General features: G+C 36.5%; 1 protein-coding gene across 1 annotated transcript in view; it reads right to left on the minus strand.

Annotated features, from left to right (window-relative positions):
• Positions 1-20,504, minus strand: part of Aebp2 (AE binding protein 2) — an 81,012-nt gene that overhangs the window by 58,491 nt on the left and 2,017 nt on the right. The window contains exon 2 of the mRNA XM_027955994.2: positions 1,832-2,039. Coding sequence (XP_027811795.1) covers positions 1,832-2,039 — 208 coding nt within the window. The remainder of the gene's footprint in view (positions 1-1,831; positions 2,040-20,504) is intronic.

Raw genomic sequence — 20,504 nt, forward strand, 5'->3', positions numbered from 1 at the left:
CTAGTTCTATAATATCAATAAGGTACATGTAATTGCAGGTGATTACATAATACTTCTACTTTAGAAAATTAGAAAAGTCAGTTTGTTACTGCATTTTTCCTACAAATTTGTAAAGGACTGAAAACAATCTTTTAAGGATGTGTGCCAACTCAATCTGTAGGATCCAAGACTTAGAAATGTGAAATTCTCCCACACCTAAGAGAAGCCCAAGGATCTTTTTACATAATTTGTGATCCCATATATAGTATATAAGTGACAAGAAAGTTGCTAAGTGACAAAAAAGCATCTGCCAAGTCTCAAAAGCAGCACATACCAAGTCACATCAAGCATTGGTTCACAAAAGACAGGGTTTTTTTTTTTTAATAGTAGCAAGGAAACTAACCTGGTAAGACACTTCACTCTAAATATGTTGAATAAGGAATAACCAACAAACTGGCTTTAACAATGAAAATACCATAATATGAATACAGTTTCATTAAAAGATCATATGAAAGTACAAAATTTGACTTACTCAGATATTCTAAATTTAAGAAAACAAATGTATTTATGTCTCACATTTGAGTAAACAAAAGATTTCTGGTACATTATTATATTGTAACAGGGATGAGAATTTCTTAAATCTCAAATGTGTTCATATGGTTGTATTTTTGGTTTTGGAGGGTACTAAGGACTGAACCCAGGACCTCACCCATACTAGTCAAGAGCTCAACTACTGACCTACGTCCACAGTCACAGCTGTATGTTTTTTTTTATATTTCAATACTATAATCTAAGTATCAATACAATCTTGCAAACAGTTGCCTACTCAAACTGTGATGATTTTAATCACTTCAGCAACAGTGTACCTCAACGGTAATGGCAGGCTGATAGATAAATGGCCTAATAAATTATCTGTACTTACGATGTAACATTAGTTTCTAGAATATGTAGTAAGTATAACTGTTCAAGACAAACCTAGGCAAAGCTGAAAATAAGCTGGGCACAGTGATGCACACCAGCAATTTAGGAGGCTGAGGCAAGAAAATCACGAACAAGTTCAGGGCCAGCCTGGGCAACTTAGCAAGACCCTGTTTCAAAATAAATAAAAAAGACTGAAGCTGTAGCTCAGTGGTAAAGCACCCTTGGGTTCAACACCCAGTAATCAAAACAAAAACTAAAAATAATTATAAATATTCGAGTCCATTACATTTTAACTCATCTAATTTGCTTAGTTCTTTATTCACTACCCATTAACGTGAAATTTCATGAGCTGACACAATTAAATGTATACCTGAAAATGTATAGGTCAATAATGACTAGTCAGAACTTTCTATCTAAATGAGTTCTGACAAGACCTGGAACAGATAATCAATTCTTATCTATGAAAAATGAGTTCAGGTTGTCATTAAATAGAATTGCATATACTAATTCTAGTACCAATAGTCTCTCTAGTTGATTTCAGCAACAAGGTTAATCTAGAACCCTCTAACAAGGGAAATCCAGGACAATGCCAATTCCTAAGTGTTTTCAACTCAAAACATTAGAACCTTGAAATATATTCATTTATAATATTTCCATACATTTTTTAAAAGTCTAAATTCTTCAAAATAACATACCTAGAAGCAAACTAAAATCCAATATGTAATATATCCTATTTTCATTTGATTCTATCAAGTAGATAGGGGTAGTAACTAAAGAAAAATAATCATCTGAAAAAATAAAGCCTATGTAAAAATAATCCTAAATTACTTTTGGGGGGGAGGGGAAGGAAAAGGTCTAACTAGCAATTACAAATTAATAAAACTAATGAAAACAGGGAGTTGGAAAAAAAAAAAGAAATGTCAAAACCAACCCCTCCTCGCTGACCATCTACATGTATGGAACGGATGTGATCTGCCAGATCTGGGCTAGAGTTGAAGCAAGCCTGGCACTGGTCCCAACAACAATTATAGGCAATATTTTTGCTTGAAGAAGTAGTGCTTCCTTGTCCGTTCATCATTGCTGGAGTTGAACGCCCACTGGAAATTGTGCTGTCTACATCCATTATAGTACTGCTTATGCTACAAAAGAAGAAAAAAGGCTGTGTTATTCCTAGAAATTCACTAACATGATTTTATAAATATTTAATCAAGATTACCACCACATTGTGCTCCACACAAATAAAGCATACTAACCACATTCTCTATTAGAAAACAGCAACATTTTGAAAATTATTTACTTGGAAGTAAAAGTACAAATAGAAGCAGAAACACAACAGCACCTCAAGCAACTCTGACAGATAAGAACTGCCCCAATACTATACTACAGAAAACAGGCCCACACACACAGCTTTGTCCCATTTCATCGATTCCCTGGTCTTAAGAAGCACAAGACAGTAACTCTTTCTAGCTATAAATAATTCAGAATCAAAGCATTAACTTCACAGGTCTGAAAATCATTTTGATGACCTGAAATGTTTACTTCTATTCATCAATATGAAACTAACTGCTATCACATCTTACCTCTTTCCAACTCAAAAGAGTTGGGAAATTTTGCAGTACTTCCCCTTCTAAATAAAATAGTAGGGGCCAGTTAACTCAGTAGTAGAGAGCTTTCCTAGCAGCTGAGAGGCCCTGAACACAGTTAATTCTAAGATCTTGGTTTTACTAAAGTCCAAATAAATAACTTTTATTCTTTTTGTTTGTTTTTTAAGATGGATTTTCATCATGTTGCCCAGGCTTATTTTAACTATTTTTTTAATAGTTAATCATCTCTATCTAATAAAAAGATTGAAAATGCCGATCAATCCTTTTTATGTCTTATTTAATAAAATACTGCATATTAGTAATTGTCTTATTTACTAAAACAATTACATACTAAGCATGGTCAAAATACTCAAAATTTCACACTACTAAAATGTACCACACTTGAGCCTTCATTTTAAAAGCAATATAGAGCTAGGGATGAAACTCAGAGGTGAAGCATTTACCTGGCATGTGTGAGGCCCTGGGTTCAAAACCCAGCACCATAAAAGAAAAATTAATAAATATTTTTAAAGGTAATTAAATTTCTTATTATCTTTCCTATAAATAAAACTACATAAAAGTAGCTTCAATGACACAAGAATTAACTGGTAAATTAATTAGTTTTCAGACTAAATTCACCAAAAGCTGTGCATCTGCTTGTAATTTAAGAAATACCAGGCTGTATCGGGAAGATCACAAGATACAGGCAAGCAATGTCAACTTAATAAGACCTGATTAAAATTCTATATAAAGGCCAGGCGTGGTGGCACAGACCTCTAATCCTAGTGGCTCAGGAGGCTGAGGCAGAATGACAAAGGTTCAAAGCTAGCCTCAGCAACTTTAGCAAAGTTACAAGCAACCTAGTGAGACCCTGTTTCAAAATAAAAAAGGAAAAGGGCTAGGAATGTAGCTTAGTGGTTAAGCGCCCTTAGATTCCATCTCTGGTGCAAAAAAAAAAAAAAAAACCTTCTACATTTAAGGGTTGGGAATATAGCTTAGTGGTAGAAAGCCCCTAGGTTTAATTCCCCACTACCCCCCCACACACACAATTAATTAATTAATTAAAATGCTGGGGGTGTAATTCAGTAATTAAGCACTCCTAGTTTCAATTTTAAGTACCACAAAAAAAATAGTAATTATGATTATATTAACCTTTCAGATGAGGTCTCATTATGAATCTCAGGCTGGCCTTGAACTCCACCTCAGCCCCTGAGTATTGGGACTACATGTATGCATCACACCCAGCTTTTTTATTAACTTTTTAGGGGGTATGCTACCCTCCCTGCAACATCTTATTATGGAAAATTTCAAAGACACACAGTGCTTCTGCATCTGAAACCAATGAATATTTTGCCCTATTTGCTAAATGTAGTGTTTTTTGGAATCATTTCAAAGTTACACTTCAATCACAATTATTTCAGCATATACTTTCTAAAAAGAACATTCAATCAACTATATACCAATATAACATTATTGATTCAAACCTTAAAAAATTAACAATATGAATTGTATTAATTCATTATGTGATCTTTATAATTACTTAACACCAAAAATACACATTTTTAAAATCAGCAAAAGTAGCCAGGGCGCACGCTTATAATCCCAGCAGCTCAGAAGGCTAAGGCAGGAAGATTCCAAGTTCAAAGCCAGCAATTTATTGAGGCCCTAAGCAACTCAGCGAGACCCCAGACTCTAAGTAAAAAACAAAAAGGCCTGGGGATGTGGCTCAGTGCTTAAGCGCTACTGGATTTAATCTCTGGTACCAAAAACCAAAAAAAAAGTTAGTGAAAATGTTTGTGCAGAATGCTTTAGATATAAAATATATCTCAAGACAGGAATGGTAGATAACACACACCTATAATCCCAGCCACTCCTGTAATCCCAATCACTTGGGAGACTGGGGCCCTAATCCATTTAGCAAGACCCAGTCTCAAAATAAAAAATAAAAAGGGCTGGGGATGTAGCATCAGTAACCAAAAAAAAAAATATATTTATATACAACCTCGAATTTCCCCTTAAAGAATATTCTAGTATTTAAATTAATCTGGCTGACTTCCTGCCAATTAATATAGATTCTAAATTTCAACTCCTAAGGCTTCAAAAACTTCCAAATGTGGCCAGATAAAGTGGCACATGCCTGTAATCCCAGCTACACCAGAGGCTGAAGGAGGAGGATCGAAACTTGGAAGCCAGTCTGAGCACTTTAATGACAACCTGTCTCAAAACCAAAAAATCTAAAGGGCTATAGCTATGTGATAAGCATGCCCCTGGGTTCAATACCCAGTACCACCAAAAAAAAAAGGGGGGGGGGGAATAAAACCACTCTCAAATATGATCAGCTCTCCAGTATCTGAATTTTCACATTGTTTGATGTTGAACAAATAAACTGTGGATACAGGGGTTTTTTTTAAATATCAAAGTACATATTTTAACCACTAGAAATGTCAAGTTTCACCAGGTCCTTAACCCTAATATAGCTGCCTTTTTCCTTACCACTTGCTTTCTCTAAGTTAAAATATCAACTATAAAGCATTTATTTACATGATTATACTAATTTAACTCCAAAGGTAAATATTTATAGTTTCAAGTGATCAATCATACCCAATTTATAAACAATCGCAGGAACAGTAATAAACCTCAACAAATTATGGTGGAACAATCCCCAAACTATAGTTAAGTAACACACACACACACACACACACACACGCAGGATAATAAAGTTCCAATTTGCATACCTCAATGGATGAAGTAAGATATACACAGAACTATCCTCTAAAGGCCTCTTGAAGATACACAAACCACAATAGACATTTGTGGAATGAAAAGGAAGGCTACAGGAGAGAAACTTACCCTTCACTGTATATGTCATTTTTAACCATCTAACCCATACTGCTTTTATTAAAAAGTTAGTTGAAAACAAAGCCAAATCATTGTTTTTAATTGGGCAAATAAGGTAAGAGAAACTCATACACTTGTGAGACAACCATCAACCATCAACAACAGAACTATCTATAGAGTGTTTAACATACTTTTTTTATTTCCACAAAAAGGGAACCTTACCAAAAAGAAAAAAAGTTGAAAGAACTATGAACACTAAGCATTGTTTAGTCAGTTTGTGTGTGATAACATTCATTAGAAAGAGTACATCAGTGGGCACTATGGCACATGTATATAATTTCATCTACAAAAGGCTAAACCAGGATTCCAAGTTCAAGTCCAGTGTGGGCAATTTATTGAGATGACATCTTAAAAAATTATAATTTAAAAAAAAGTGCTGGAGATATAGCTCAGTGGTGGAGTGCATGTGTTCAATCAGCAGCACCTAAACAAACAAATAAATAATAAAAATTTTAAAAAGGGATGGGGATAGTGCTTGGGTTGTGGCTCAGCAGTAGAGTGGTTGTCTAGCAAGGCACTGGGTTCAATCCTCATCACCACATAAAAATAAATAAATAAAATAAGGGCACTGTGTCTATGTACAACTAAAAAAATATATATTTTTTAAAAAGCATAACAGTACTTAAATAAAAAAGATGGCGATACAGATATAGCTCAGTGCTAGAATATCTCTGGGCTAGTCACAATACCGCAAAAAAAAATTTTATATATATATATATACATATACATATACATACACACATACACACACCCAGACACACACACCCAGACACACACATAGCTTTTTAAAACATATGTATCAAATTTAGATAAATAGCATCAGAACCATACATAGGACTCCTAATTTAATGGAATAGCAAGGTAAACTACTATTTGGCTATAGGTGATATTCCTTTCATCTATAAATAAAATCCTTAGTTGTTACTAGAAATACTGTATATCTCTCCTATACTGATACTCATATTGAAGGTAAAAATTCAAAAACAATGCAAAGCATTTGAGAATACCCTATATCTTGGAAATCTGAAGCTATATACCTGATATTATACATTTCTCAACTTTTTGTTGGAGCAGACTATATTATGTGCCCTGGTACCTACTGTAAATCTGACAAAGGGATTAAAAGCTAAGCCTCAGCCTGGCACATGGTGCTCGGCTTGGGAGACTGATCAGGAGAATCAGGAGTTCAAAGCCAGCCTCAGCAATGGCGACGCACTTAGCAACTCAGTGAGATCCTGTCTCTAAATAAAATACAAAATAGGGCTGAGGATGTGGTTCAGTGGTTGAGTGCCCCTGAGTTCAATCCCTGGTACCAAAAAACAAAAAGCTAAACCTCAACCAGTTTGATTTTACAAGAAAATCAACACTCTACCTGATACTCATGAATTTCTCTTCATGAAAAAAGGGATTATACAATTCACTATATTGAAACCTATATCACAAAAGTCACTCTCTTTCTACTTTTCATAACAGCTAACAACACTTATTGAGCATTTACTATGTGTTCTGCATTATTCTATGTGCTTGTGTCAGGTTGTATTTTCCAAAAAAACTCGTAACAAGATTTCTCATCCTACTCCTTAAAATGTGGTGTCAAGAGATAGGGTCTATGTTATCACCCTTAAATATGAGCAGGTCTGAAACTACTACAGAAGTGGTACTGCCAGAATTCCAAGACTAGGTCATAAAAGGAAATATAGTCTGCTTCTATCTCTTGAGACACAGAGCTTAAAGACCTGAACTATCAAGTAAATAACCAGGTTCCTCTAAAGCCACCACGCAGAGGAGAATCTGTGAAGAACATAGGCAGAGAACAAGAAGCCTTGAGAAATTCCACTGTTCCAGTCCCTGATATGTGGGTGTTTCGAGCACAGGCACCAGTTTGTGATAGACACATAAAGAAAGCCAGTGAGCTTTGAGGATTCCAGTACCCAGCCTTTAAGTTGCTCTACAAGTTGACAAGAAGAAGAGCAACAGAGCTAACTACCGAGCCATGCTCAGATTGCAGATTCACAGGCAAAATAATAGCTGTTTTAAACCACTGAATATTAGGATAGGCTGTCATATAGCCATTAAGTAGAAAAATGCTTTACACATATTAGTGTACTCAATGACAATCCACAAATAATAAGTATCTTCATCTTTTAGAGAAGCTAAGACACAAAAAGTATGTGACTTGCCCTAAACAAGTACAAGAGAAGATGTAATGTCAAAAAATTTAACACATTGCTATATATTCAAAGGAAAAATTTGAATACGTTATTTACATTTGAAAAATTCGATGAGACAAGATGATTGCAAGTTCAAGGCCAGTATGGACAACTTACATCATCCTGTCTCAAAATAAAAAGGGCTGTATAAATCAGTGGTAGAATACCCCTGAATTCAATCCTCAGTTCCACTAAAAGAGAAGAAATAAATAAGCCAGGTAAGGTGGTGCATGCCTGTAATTCCAGCCACTCAAGAGGCTAGGCAGGAGGATCACAAGTTTGAGGCCAGCTTGAGCAACTCAGCAAAACCCTATCTTGAGATAAAATAAAAAGGGCTAGGACAAAGCTCAGTGATAGAGCATTCGCCTAACATTAGAAAGACCCTAGGGCTGGGGATGTGGCTCAAGTGGTAGCGCGCTCGCCTGGCATGCATGCGACCCGGGTTCGATCCTCAGCACCACATACAAACAAAGATGTTGTGTCTGCTGATAACTAAAAAATAAATATCAAAAAATTCTCTCTCTTTAAAAAAAATAAAATAAAATAAATAAAGACCCTAATCAATTCCCATTACTGCAAATTAAAAAAAAGGAAGAAATGAGATATAGCCTATAACATACACCAAAATTACTGACACTGATTCATTTACTATGCATACAACACAAATATTTCTTTAGTTTTACATGTCATTAGCATAGACACACTAAATATTTAACATGTATATATAATTTGACTTGTTTTCGGCAGATAGTTTTACTTATAAGATAAACTAAGTTTTACTTATAAGATAAACTAACAAATTTAAGTTTCTGGAGCAGAAGTGGTGGGGCAAACGCCAATAATTCCAGTGACTCCAGAGGCTGAGAAAGGAGAAACCCCACTTCAAAGCCAAGATCGGCCATTTTGCAAGACTCTGTCTCAAAAGAAAAAAATAAAAATCTCAAGGTCAGTACCTGGTATGAGGAAAAAAAAATTTTTTTTAATTTAGTTTCTGCAAATCAATTAGTTCCATTAAAAAATTAATTCAAATTTAGACACAACAAGTAACACTGTTCTCAGGTAGATATTGTCCCTAATTAATTGAAACTAGGCCACTGAAACAGATGTGAACCTAACAATGTCAACATAAAACACATCTACTAATATTCATTCCAGGGACAAAGATATAGTCAATTTACTTTTTCTTTTATCAAAGACAAATAGTTATAGACACTGATTTTAAACAAGATAAAATCATTTAGACCATCAGATTTCTGTAAGGCTGTGAGGATTTGCTTTCTAAACTGCTACAGTGTTATAAATCAGGTCCTTCCTCAGAAACAATTAGGAAGAAAAGTATAGACAAGTGCCTATTTTACTGTATGTGTTATACATATGTGTGTTATAAATAAGTCAAATTTCCCTAAGGCCCTTCCTACTCACCTAAGGTAGAATGAATTCTGCTCTCTTTGATCCAATTAATTTGTACTGTGAATTAGCTATAAAACTCTCCTTTAAAGAAAACTTCCAGATCTAGCTTGCAACTCGCACACAGTGGATGCTCATGGTTCTTAGTGACAAATTTAAGTAGGACTTTTAAGGTAAGTAAAATATATGGCTTCGTCACAGTGACATAATAATAAAAAAATTAATTAGAGGCACACTAAAAATCATTAGCTAAATCCAAGATAATATTATTATTATTACTACTACTACTACTACTATTATAATTACGAGCTATTATCACTGTAATTTAAAAAGCTAAAATGGATTTTTCTAATCAAGAAAAAGACTACTCTCTATCCCCACAATTATTTCTCTGGATAAAGACAAAAGATTTTTCTCCCTAAGACCCAGCAGCATTCACTAAATTAGCCAAAAGGGACTTTATGCAACAATGATGAAATATAATCTATGGAAAACAAGGAGGCTGCAGTCTTTCATCACCACTATGCACTGTGCACATTACTTTAAATGTGTTTCTCTTCTCAAGCCTATTGCGCTTAAAAGATCACTCCACCCATATTTTTCATCTAGCTTGAGATCAGCAAGCAAAGCAATTATCTTGTAAAAGACAATAGTAAAAACATCCTACTTCAACACAATTACAAAATACATAATGACCTCTTACTCTTTACTTCATAAGGAAACAATCACATTTAGTTTTTTTTAAATCAATAGAATGATTTTTCCAGATGATTTTCAAATACATGCTAATTACCAGAATGAGTACAGCAGTGCCCAACACTTCAAAAGATGTTCAAATGACTAACTTCCAAGATGAGTTTAAAACATTTAAAAAAAAAAAAATGTTTTGCCAGCCGGTCACAGTGGCACACCTGTAACTCCAGCAGAGAGGATCACAAGTTCAACACCAGGCTTGGCAACTCAGCAAAGACCATGGCTCAAAATAAAAAAATAAGGACTTAGGATTCAACCAGGGGTAAAGCACACCTGAGTTCATCTCTCTCTCTCTCTCTCTCTCTCTCTCTCTCACACACACACACACACACACACACACACACACAACTAACTATTCTCAGCTAGGTGTGATTGCACACACCTGAGGCATAAGGATTCCAAGCTCCAGGCCAGCTTCTGCAACTAAGCAAGACCCTGCCTCAAAATATGAAAAATAAAAAGGCCTGGGGATATAGCTCAGTGGTAGGGTGCCTTGGATTTAATTCCCAGTACCACACACATACACACACACAAAAAAAAAAAGAATGGGTAAATAACAAAGCATGATACATACAAAGGAACATCACTCTCAATCATGCAATGGAATATTACTCAATCTTAAAAAGGAAATTCTGCCAGGCACACCAAAAATCCCAGCTATCTAGAATGCTAAGGCAGTAGAATCATAAATTCCAGGTCAGCCTCATGAACTTAGCAAAATCCAGTCTCAAAAAAAATAAAAAATAGGGGCTGGGGTTGTAGCTCAGCAGCAGAGCGCTTACCCAGCGCATGTGAGGCCCTTGGTTCGATCCTCAGCACCACATAAAAATAAATAAATAAATAAATGTATTGTGTAAAAAAATAAAAAAGGGCTGGGGGTGTAGCTCATTGGAAAGCACTTACATAGCAGGTATGAGGCCCTAGGTTCAATCCCCAGCATCACAAAAATAAAAAAACAAATTCTGACAAATGCTATAACATGGATGAACCTTGAGTATATTATGCTACATGAAAATAAGTCAGTCACAAAAAGAACAACAGCATATGATTCCAATTATATGAGGCACTTACAGTATGCAAGAATGGTTACCTTCTTGTTTCATGTAGCCCCACTAACGAAGACAGAAAAAAGAAATATGCATCTGGTACATCCACATTCAATTCAATTCAACCAATTACTGAGTTACAAAATAGGAACAGCTTATTATTAAGTGTGGTAGTTGAGTTCTGAAAGCATAAAGATAAAAAGACTTAGCCAGGCACATTTGCACACAACTGTGGTTCCAACTTCTCAGAAGGCTGAGGCAGACTGCATTAGCCCATGAGTTTGGGGTAAGCCTGAACAACACAGGGGGATGCCATTTGTTTAAAAAAAAATAAAAAAAAAAAGGCCTGGTAGTGCACACCTGTAATGCCAGCTACTCAGGAGGATCTAAATAAAATTCAAGGACAGTCTGGCAATTGAGCAAGACCCTGTCTCAAAAAAAAAAAAAAAAAAAAAAGGAAAAGAAAAAAATTTTTTTGGTACTGGGGATTGACTCCAGGGGTGTTCTACCACTGAGCCACTGAGCTACATCTCCAGGCTTTTTCTTGAGGCAGGTTCTGAGTTGCCCAGGCTAGCCTCAAACTTCAGTTCATCTGCCTCAGCCTCTGAAGTAACTGAGATTATAAGTACGTGCCACTGTGCAGTCTCTAATCTTTCATCCTGAAGATATGACAACAGGCTCAGTGGTAGAGGGCTTTCCTAGCGTGCACAAGGTCCTTTTCTCAACCCCCAGCATTGCAGGGAAAAAAAAAGAAAATTACAGCCAAGGAGACAAGAATGAGTATTTCAGTACAACACCAAATATATGAAATAAAAATATGGCAACTTTTGAACTCAGAAAAACCTTTGGAAAGTATCCTTGAGGGTTGCAGGTGAGACTCAGTGGTAGAGAGCTTGCCTCAAATGCTCAAGACCCTGAGGCTGATCCCCAGCATCATTTTAAAAAAAAAGGGGGGGGGGGGCGGAATATCCCTGGCTGGGCATGGTGGCACATACCTATAATCCCAGTGGCTCAGGAGGCTGAGACAGGAGGATCACAAGTTCAAAGCCAGGCTCAGCAAAAGCAAGGCACTAAGCAACTTAATGAGACCCTGTCTCTAAATAAAATACAAAATAGGGCTGGGGATGTGGCTCAGTGAGCAAGTGTCCCTGTGTTCAATCCCTGGTACCAAAAAAAGGATCCCTGATAGCCTAGACACAAGCAAAGTTAAACTAGTCAATATTCTGGGTTTGTCTAAAGGATATATAATATATTCGTTTGACTTCAGTTGGAGTACTTGCCAAGTCTACAGCAGAATCCTCACAACTGTACACCAAATTACTTTAAACCATTGTGTCAAAATCCTCATACTGATTGGGCTGGGGATATAGTTCAGCTGGTAGAGTGCTTGGCTAGGACACCCAAGGCCGTGGGTTCAATCCCCAGCACCACCAAAAAAATTTAATTTAAAAACCCTCATATTTAAGAAAAAGGATCCATCTGACGTTCAGAGACACAGAATCACTTGCCAAAGTTCCTTCAGGAAGTACCTAGTATTTACTAAGCCAAGATAGCAACACTGATCATTTATTCTCATTGCATATTCCTTCCACCATCTCTCTCTCTATGAGAAATGAAATAACCTCTCTGAATTAAATAGAGTCCTGGGCCCTTTACATATGTATCTCATTTAATCCTAAGAGTAAAACACTGAAGACTTTTCTGGGGGTGGGTATGGTACTGGGGATTAAAACCAGGGCTTCCAACATACAAAGCAAGTACTCTACTATTGAGTTACATCTCCAGCCTTTTTAATTTTATTTTGAGACATGTTCTCCCTAAATTGCCTGAGATGGCCTTTCAATCTATGTTCCTCCTGCCTTACCCTCCTAAGCAGCTAGGCTTACAGGCATGTATTACCTTGCCCTGCTAAAAAAGTTTTCATTCAGAAATAATAACTGATTTTTGTCATGGCCTATCAAGAGAACTAGTTTTTCCCCTCATATTCTATCTTAACTCTCTTCAGTTCACACATGTACTTATCTGACCACCTCCTAATTTCTCCCAGATTCTAAACTGTCCTTCTCTACCTTTGCCACATATTGTCTTATAACACATTTAACTTTCCTCATTCCTCCAAAATCTATTCAAAAATATATAAAACATATGTCAAACTCTGTGCAAGGTGCAACAGAGAGAGCACTGATTAAGACAGACATAGCCCCATACTCAGGGAGTGCACAAATCAGCAAACAATTACTCAAATTTAACAGAGACATTGAAGAATTCATCTGCTGACATAACAACTCACAAAGAATCAGACAGAATGTTCAAGATAAGACCTGATTGGAAGTTGGGAAGAGGCAAAATTATGTGATTCACAAACCTGTACTAAGAAAGATGTGCAAAATGGTGTAGGTATAAAAGGTCCTCTGTACTCATTAATTATTATATCCTACATCTAGTATGGATCCTCAGATCTAGGCAGCAAGTCTCCTGAACGTGCTAGGTTCATTCCTGCCTCCATGTTTCAATTAGGCTTTCTCAAATTCTCTCTTCAACATTCATTTAAACCTGGCTGGATCTGTAGCTCAGCAGTAGAAAGCCTGCCTAGCATGCACAAAGCTCTAGTTCAATCCCCAGCACCAATAATTTTTAAAAGATTGCTGTAACATTCACCTAACCCAAATATGTCATCGCCTTCTCCCAACAATTTTTTTTCATTGCACTGCTGGGAGTCCAAACCAGGGCCTCACCAGTTAACCAAATCTTCAGTTACTGACTATACAATACTCTCCAACTCTAGTTTTAATGCACTGTGACAATTTACAAGAGAAAAACAGAAAATAATGCAATCATCTCTTTAACATTCTCATTAAAAACTAAGCATCTAAGAAAGTATCATGGTATCTTTTTCTTATCGCTTAATAGGGTACAATGCTAACCATCAGTTAAGTGGTCAAGGAATAATCTCTTAAACATCCAAGCATCATGTCATCACCCATCCAAAACTGTCACTTTTGTTCTAAGGCTAGTATAAAAACTACATTCACAAACGCAAACTTTTGTGACTGGGTTACAAAAATGAATTTAAGGCTAGGAATGTAGCTCGTGATAGGAAACATGCTTAGCATGTTTGAGGTCTTGGGTTCAAATACTGGCACACACACACAACCCAAAACACAAACACATCATAAACTCAACATATAGTTAAATCACTGTACATCCCCATAACAGCAAAACATATTCCATATTCCAAAGCCTTTACAATCAATGCATACTAGTTTCATATTAAAAATGACTAAAATTAAAATGTACTATGAGGCATTTCAGATCCATTAGAATGCAGTTACATTACAGAAAATTGATTAAACAAGGCAAGACAGGGTGAGGCCCAAAGACAAATTTGCTGGCAACCGACTAACACCCTATCTCAAATTGTTTTTCCCCCCCACAGATGGTTGAATGCTTGCCTCGAATGCACAAGGCCCTTGGTTCATTCCCCAGCACCATAAAATAAATAAATAAATGTTAAAAGAAAGCTAGATTAAAATATAGATTTTTATGATGAAATACTTTAATCTACCATAGCACTTTCCAAGTTTTTGCAGTACTGCTTTGCAAATATTTGCCATACATTTAATGCTTGATACAGCACTCTTTTTTGGTATTACAAATCTTACACTATTTCATAACAGTAATTCATTCAAATGCAAACAATAATAATCATTACTAACACAGTTCATTTGTGCAGAATCTTGTCTCCTACACTCATGAAGTCAGGATTTGGTTTTGTTCACTGCTTTACTTCCAGCATCTGGCACAGATGTAGTATCTGGCACATAATGGGGATTTTTTTAAATAATTATTTTATTTATTTGTATACAATGCTAAGGATCAAATCCAGTGCCTCACACATGATAGGCAAGCGCTCTGCCACTGAGCTATAGTCCCAGCCCACATAGTGGGAATTCTACGCACATCTGTAGAAAAAAATGCCTATCAGATAGTGAACCCTTAATTATTTTGCTAATATTTTACAAGTAATCCACCTAACAATCTTACAGGCTAGGAACTAGTATTGTCCCCCTTTGATTTTTTATTTTTAATTTTATTTGAGACAGGGATTCAATTGCACAGGCTTACCTCAAACTTAGAATCCTCCTGCCTCAGCCTCCTGAATAGCAGGGATTACAAGTGTGCCCCCCACACACACCTTTTTTATGGCTTTTCTCTTTAGGCTGAGAATGATTTTTTGTTTATGTTTATTTTTATTTTTTTATGTGGTGCTGGGGATCAAACCCAGTGCCTCATGCATGCTAGGCAACACTCCACCACTGAGCCGCAACTCCAGCCCTGTGTGCCCCTCTTTTACAAAATGAGACATCAGAAGTTATTAAAGATAGTAAATAAGCAAATCCGATTGTTGGCATTTCAATTTATTGCTAGTGGTATTTGAGGATTCACCATATCCAAGGTATTATTAGGTACTACAGAAACCTAAATGAGCAAAACTGTCCCGACTTCAAAAATGTCATTCAACAGGAAAGACTAAGCAAGCATTCAGATAACATGGTTCTATAGAACAGTTCACAGGATTTTTTTTTCTTCCTCTTTTTGTACTGAGGATAAACCCAGGGGCACCCTATCAATGGGCTACATTACATTCCCACTCCTTTTTGAGACACTAAGTTGCCCATGCTAGCCTCAAACTTGCAATCCTCTATCTTCAGACTGCTAAGGTGCTGGCATTACAGGTGAATGCCACTGTTCCAAGCTCACAAGATTCTTTTAACAGAAATGATGTCACTAGTACCTCAGAAACACTTTAATAATGCAGGTGGTGGCACACACATGTAATCCCAGCACTTAGGGAGACTGAGGCAGGAAGACTGCAGGTTTGAGGCCAACCTGGGAAACTTAGCAAGATCTTGTCTCAAAATACAAAGTAAACAGGGATGGAGATATAGCTCATGAAAGACCACTTAGCTAGCATGTGTGAAGCCCTAGGTTCGATTCCCACTACTTTAAAAGGAAAAGCCAAGTTTAAGGCCAGGAGAACATTCATTGCAGAAATTTGATGGGCTATAAACGGTTATGTCAAAATTTTTGAAGAAATTCATCAGAAACTATACGTAAAAAAAAAAAAAAGCTAACCTGCTAAGTGAAAATACACAAACATGAGCAGATATATTTGGGTCATAAAAGATCACTATGGCTTCCTTCTCTTTCTTTATCAACTCACTTGGGAGAAATGGCTACACAAACAGCCCTATGGAGATGTTGAGCTAGTAAAATGTTGAGCCTTCTGCTCAAGAGCTACATAAGTGAGCCACCTTTGATGATACTTCCTATCTCACTGCAGTGCTACCAATACCTTTGCTGCAACCTTATAAGAATAAGCCTTCAAGTTGCTAAATTATGGGGAAATTTGTTACCCAGCATTAAACAATAGGCAAGGAATAAAATCTGTTCACATTGGATGTAAGGAAGTTTTCTGCTAGGAGCTACAGAAAAATCTACCTGGATTAAAAATCTAACTCCAATAGGCAAGATGGATGAAGTGGGAAGCATTCTAAACATAGTAATACCTGTGTTTGGTAGCAACCTAGCCTACATACAGGACTTCCTAACTGACCCAACAAAATAGTCATTGTTTATTGTTGTTTTTTTTTTTAAGTTCCTTAGAACCTCTCCATATAAGTACAATATTGAAATCTGTGGGGGTTTTATTGTCCTTGTTTCATTTTAACACTGCCAAATCTTACTTAACTGAAAGCAACAACATGTCACCAATGAAAACTAAGAAATATTAGAAGCTCTTTTTCCTGTTTCATCAAAATAAAAGAGGGTGCTGAGTGTAGTAGATACATAACTGTAATCCCACCTCTATGAGAGGCTGAAACAGGAGGATCACAAGTTTGAGGGCAGCCTGGGAAATTTAGCCAGACCCTGTCTCAAAATAAAATTTAATTCAGCCAGGCACAGTGGTACACGCCTTTAATCCCAGCAGTGGGAAAGGGGGGGGGGGGGGGGGCCTAAGGCAGAAGGATTTAAAGTTCAAAGACAACCTCAGCAACTTAGTGAGGACTTAGGCAGCTTAGGGAGATCCTGTCTCAAAATAAAAAGGGTTGGGGATGTGGCTCAGTGGTTAAGCACCCCTGGTTTCCATCCCTAGTACCAAATAAATCATAATAATTTTTTAAGGGCCAGGCGACAGGGGTGCTGGATATATACCACAGTGGTAGAGCACTTGTCTGGCATGTGCTAGGCCCTGAGTTCAATCCCTAGACTGGGGCGCGGGGGGGGGGGGGGGGGGGGGGGGATCTGGACAGACTGCTAACAGCTGCAATTTAATTAAAATGGGTAGCTAGTCAGGCAGTAGCACACGCCTATAATCCCAGGGACTCCAGAAGCTGAGGCAGAAAGATCAACAACACGTCTACAATGCCAGCAACTCCAGAGGCGGAGGCAGAAAGATCAGGAGTTCAAAGCCAGCCTCAGCAATGGCAAGACACTGAGCAACTAAGGTGAGATCCTGTCTCTAAGTAAAATTTCAAAAAAAAAAAAAAACACGGCTGGGGATGTGGCTCAGTGGTTGAGCGCATGAGTTCAATCCCCAATACCAAAACGAAAGGGGCAAGGGGTAGCTAGTGAAAGGGAGTTGTAGCATCAAGTAGGAACAATATATTACTTTACGCAAAGTATTTTTTGACTCAATTGTACAGATCCTTAGTAAATCTTTTTTTTTGTGGGGGGGGGGGCAGGGGGAGGGTGGTGGTGCTGGGGATTGAACCTGGGGCCTTACGCATGCAAGGTAAGCACTCTACCACCTGAGCTATACCCCCCCAGCCCTCCTAATCATCTTACTGGGATACTGGACTATATAAACAAATTTTCCTAATGTCCAAGCAAGCTATATCTCAAAATTTGCAACCTGTAGGGCTAGGAGTTCCAAACTCTGACCCATAAAATGATAAAGGCCTATGTCCTTTGATGACTGTTAATTCTATACTAAATATACCCTTTCTTCTTAATTCCCAATGCTTATGTATGCATCTTCCACTTTACATCTGGATTACTCAGAAAGACTGATAATTGAAAGTTATCTTAAGGTTTTTATTTATTTATTTTGTAGTATTAGTGATTAAACGCAGGGTGCTATGCCTCTAACTACATCCCCAGCCCTTTTTATTTGTTTGAGACAGGTGTCACTAAGTTGTCCAAGCAGGCCTAGAACTTGTGATCCTCCTGCTCAGCCTTCTGAGTCACCAGGATTATAGTCATGTACCACCAGGCCAGGCCAATTTAGCTTTTTCAAAGTAAGTCATGGCTTATACTGGAGGAAGAAAAAACAACAACCACCACAAAAGATAGGCTGTTGTCAAATTAACCATATATATAAGAAGCTAAGAGCAGTACTTTCATAAATCTAATTCAACAGCAAGTACTTTAATAAGTTCACGGGTATTTTATGTTTAAAATTCTATTTTAAAAAGTTAATTTACTACTTGAAACTGAGACCATGTCTCCTGTTTTCTCATCTTCCCCCACCTAACCCCCAAGTACTGGGGATTGAACCCAGGAGCACTCTACCACTGAGCTACGTATCTACAGACCTTGTTATTTTTTCAGACAAGGTCTTAAGTTGCCCAGGCTGACCTCAAACTTGCAATCTTTCTGCCTCAGCCTCCCTAGCAGCTGAGACTACAGGCATGCACCACCATGCTCTGCTTTGGCATTATCTTTTTAGTATCAATACATATTCAGTACAAGTGTGGCATTTAATTACTATTTGGATGATTCACTCAACAAATGTTTCCTAAATTGATTTTTTCCCCTAAATGTTTTTTTTTTTGAGAGAGAGAATTTTTTAATATTTATTTTTTAGTTTTCAGTGGACACAACATCTTTATTTTATTTTTATGTGGTGCTGAGGATCGAACCCAGCGCCTCGCGCATGCCTGGCGAGCGCGCTACCGCTTGAGCCACATCCCCAGCCCCTCTCCTAAATGTTATTAGAAAACAGAAATGAGAAAAAGGAAATGATGTATTAAAAATAATTTTTTCAAAGTTAACTTAGTATCATAAGTATCTTAGTTAACTTTTTTAAAAGTACCTAAAGTTTAGATTCAAAGTAAAAGAATAGCTAAGTTTTAGTGGGGTCACACAGCTAAATATACCCCCTGAAGAAAATTCTATTATCTGCATTACATAAGTAATATTATATATCAACTTTAGATTTTCAATCCAAAACAAACATGTTTGTAAATTTATCACTGGCTTTAAATAACTTTCCCTAGGAAAAATAGTCAATATTTTTTGTATCAAGTGTCATTTAATCATTTTATAAATTAGTCACTTTTCATTACTCAATACTTTCAATACATGTTTGTAAATGACATCTCAGGTCACAAACTCTAGTCTTGGTTTTAATTCTCTTAAATAAACCAGCACACCTGTAGTCTGTCACTTGGTAGGCTGAAGGAGGAAGGAAGATTGCAAGTTCAAGGCCAACCTTAGCAAATAAGTCAGACCATCAGCAACTTATCAATACTCTGCCTCAAAATTAAAAAGTAAAAAGGGCTAGAGGGTGTAGCTCACTAGTAAAGTTACCCCTCTGTTCAATTCCCAGTACCAATAAATAATAAAAATAAAAAGCACCAACAAAAATATTTAACAAATTTCAACAGCCTAAAGCACATCAGATAAAAAAGTATAATATAATTTCAAAACAACAGAAAAACAGAATAGATAGTCCAATATAAACAAGGTTCTAATGATAATAGAATTGCTGTCACAGGAGTGCTCCAATATTTTAAAAGTACTTTAATACTACTATACTCTTCCACCAATTACAAAAGATTACCATGAAATCAACCTATGATATCCACATAGAGTTGTGTGATCTGAAGTATAGTTTGTAAGAATTACGAATCCTTCCCAAATTTAAATAACTCTGAAAACAAAAAAACTTTCAAAATTAACAAGGAGGTTATTTCAGAATATAAAGACCACAGTCCAGTTTCACTACATAGGTTTTCTCATACAAGTAAAAATCTACCACCATGAAGTAATAAAACTATAATATTTTGCAGTCTCTAGTATTTAAGCATTAAAGTAAATTATGTTTGGTTATCAAATTTTAATCCTTTTTTTGACTTGGAACACCAATTTTACTCCTTACTCTGAGATAAGGTATAAAAATCAGAAATTCAAATAAATATCTAATAAATATCAAGTGAAACCAAAATTTCACTTGACCAATATATATAATTCATTGTCTCCTGAAGTGATGTAATAGGTAGATGTTAATTAAAACAAAACTGAAACATACCACTTGTTATTTAAGGTGATTTATTATAACTCTCCTGAAGTGGAGACACTGAACTTGAGAACCTTTGTTCAGATTCAGCTCTATCATTTCCATGCCATACACACAAACTGCTTCTTCATCTGTTAAATGGAAGTCAAAATATTACCTATCTTGTACCATAGTTTTGAAGAAGAGGTGGAGACATTTAAACTGCAGTGCAAGGCAGTTTAAATGTCTGTCACATTATCCATTCTAGGTAAACAGAAAAACCACCATTGGATGCCGATAGCATAAAGTCAACTTTCAAATGTGTAGTGCTATCAATGAAAAATATAAATAGTAAAATGATAAATAGCACATGCTTCATTCTGGAATTCACATCAATTTTTAATTTTCTGATGTTCTCCTTCCT

This window comes from Marmota flaviventris, chromosome 3 (genome assembly GCF_047511675.1).
Source record: "Marmota flaviventris isolate mMarFla1 chromosome 3, mMarFla1.hap1, whole genome shotgun sequence".
Taxonomy (NCBI): domain Eukaryota; kingdom Metazoa; phylum Chordata; class Mammalia; order Rodentia; family Sciuridae; genus Marmota; species Marmota flaviventris.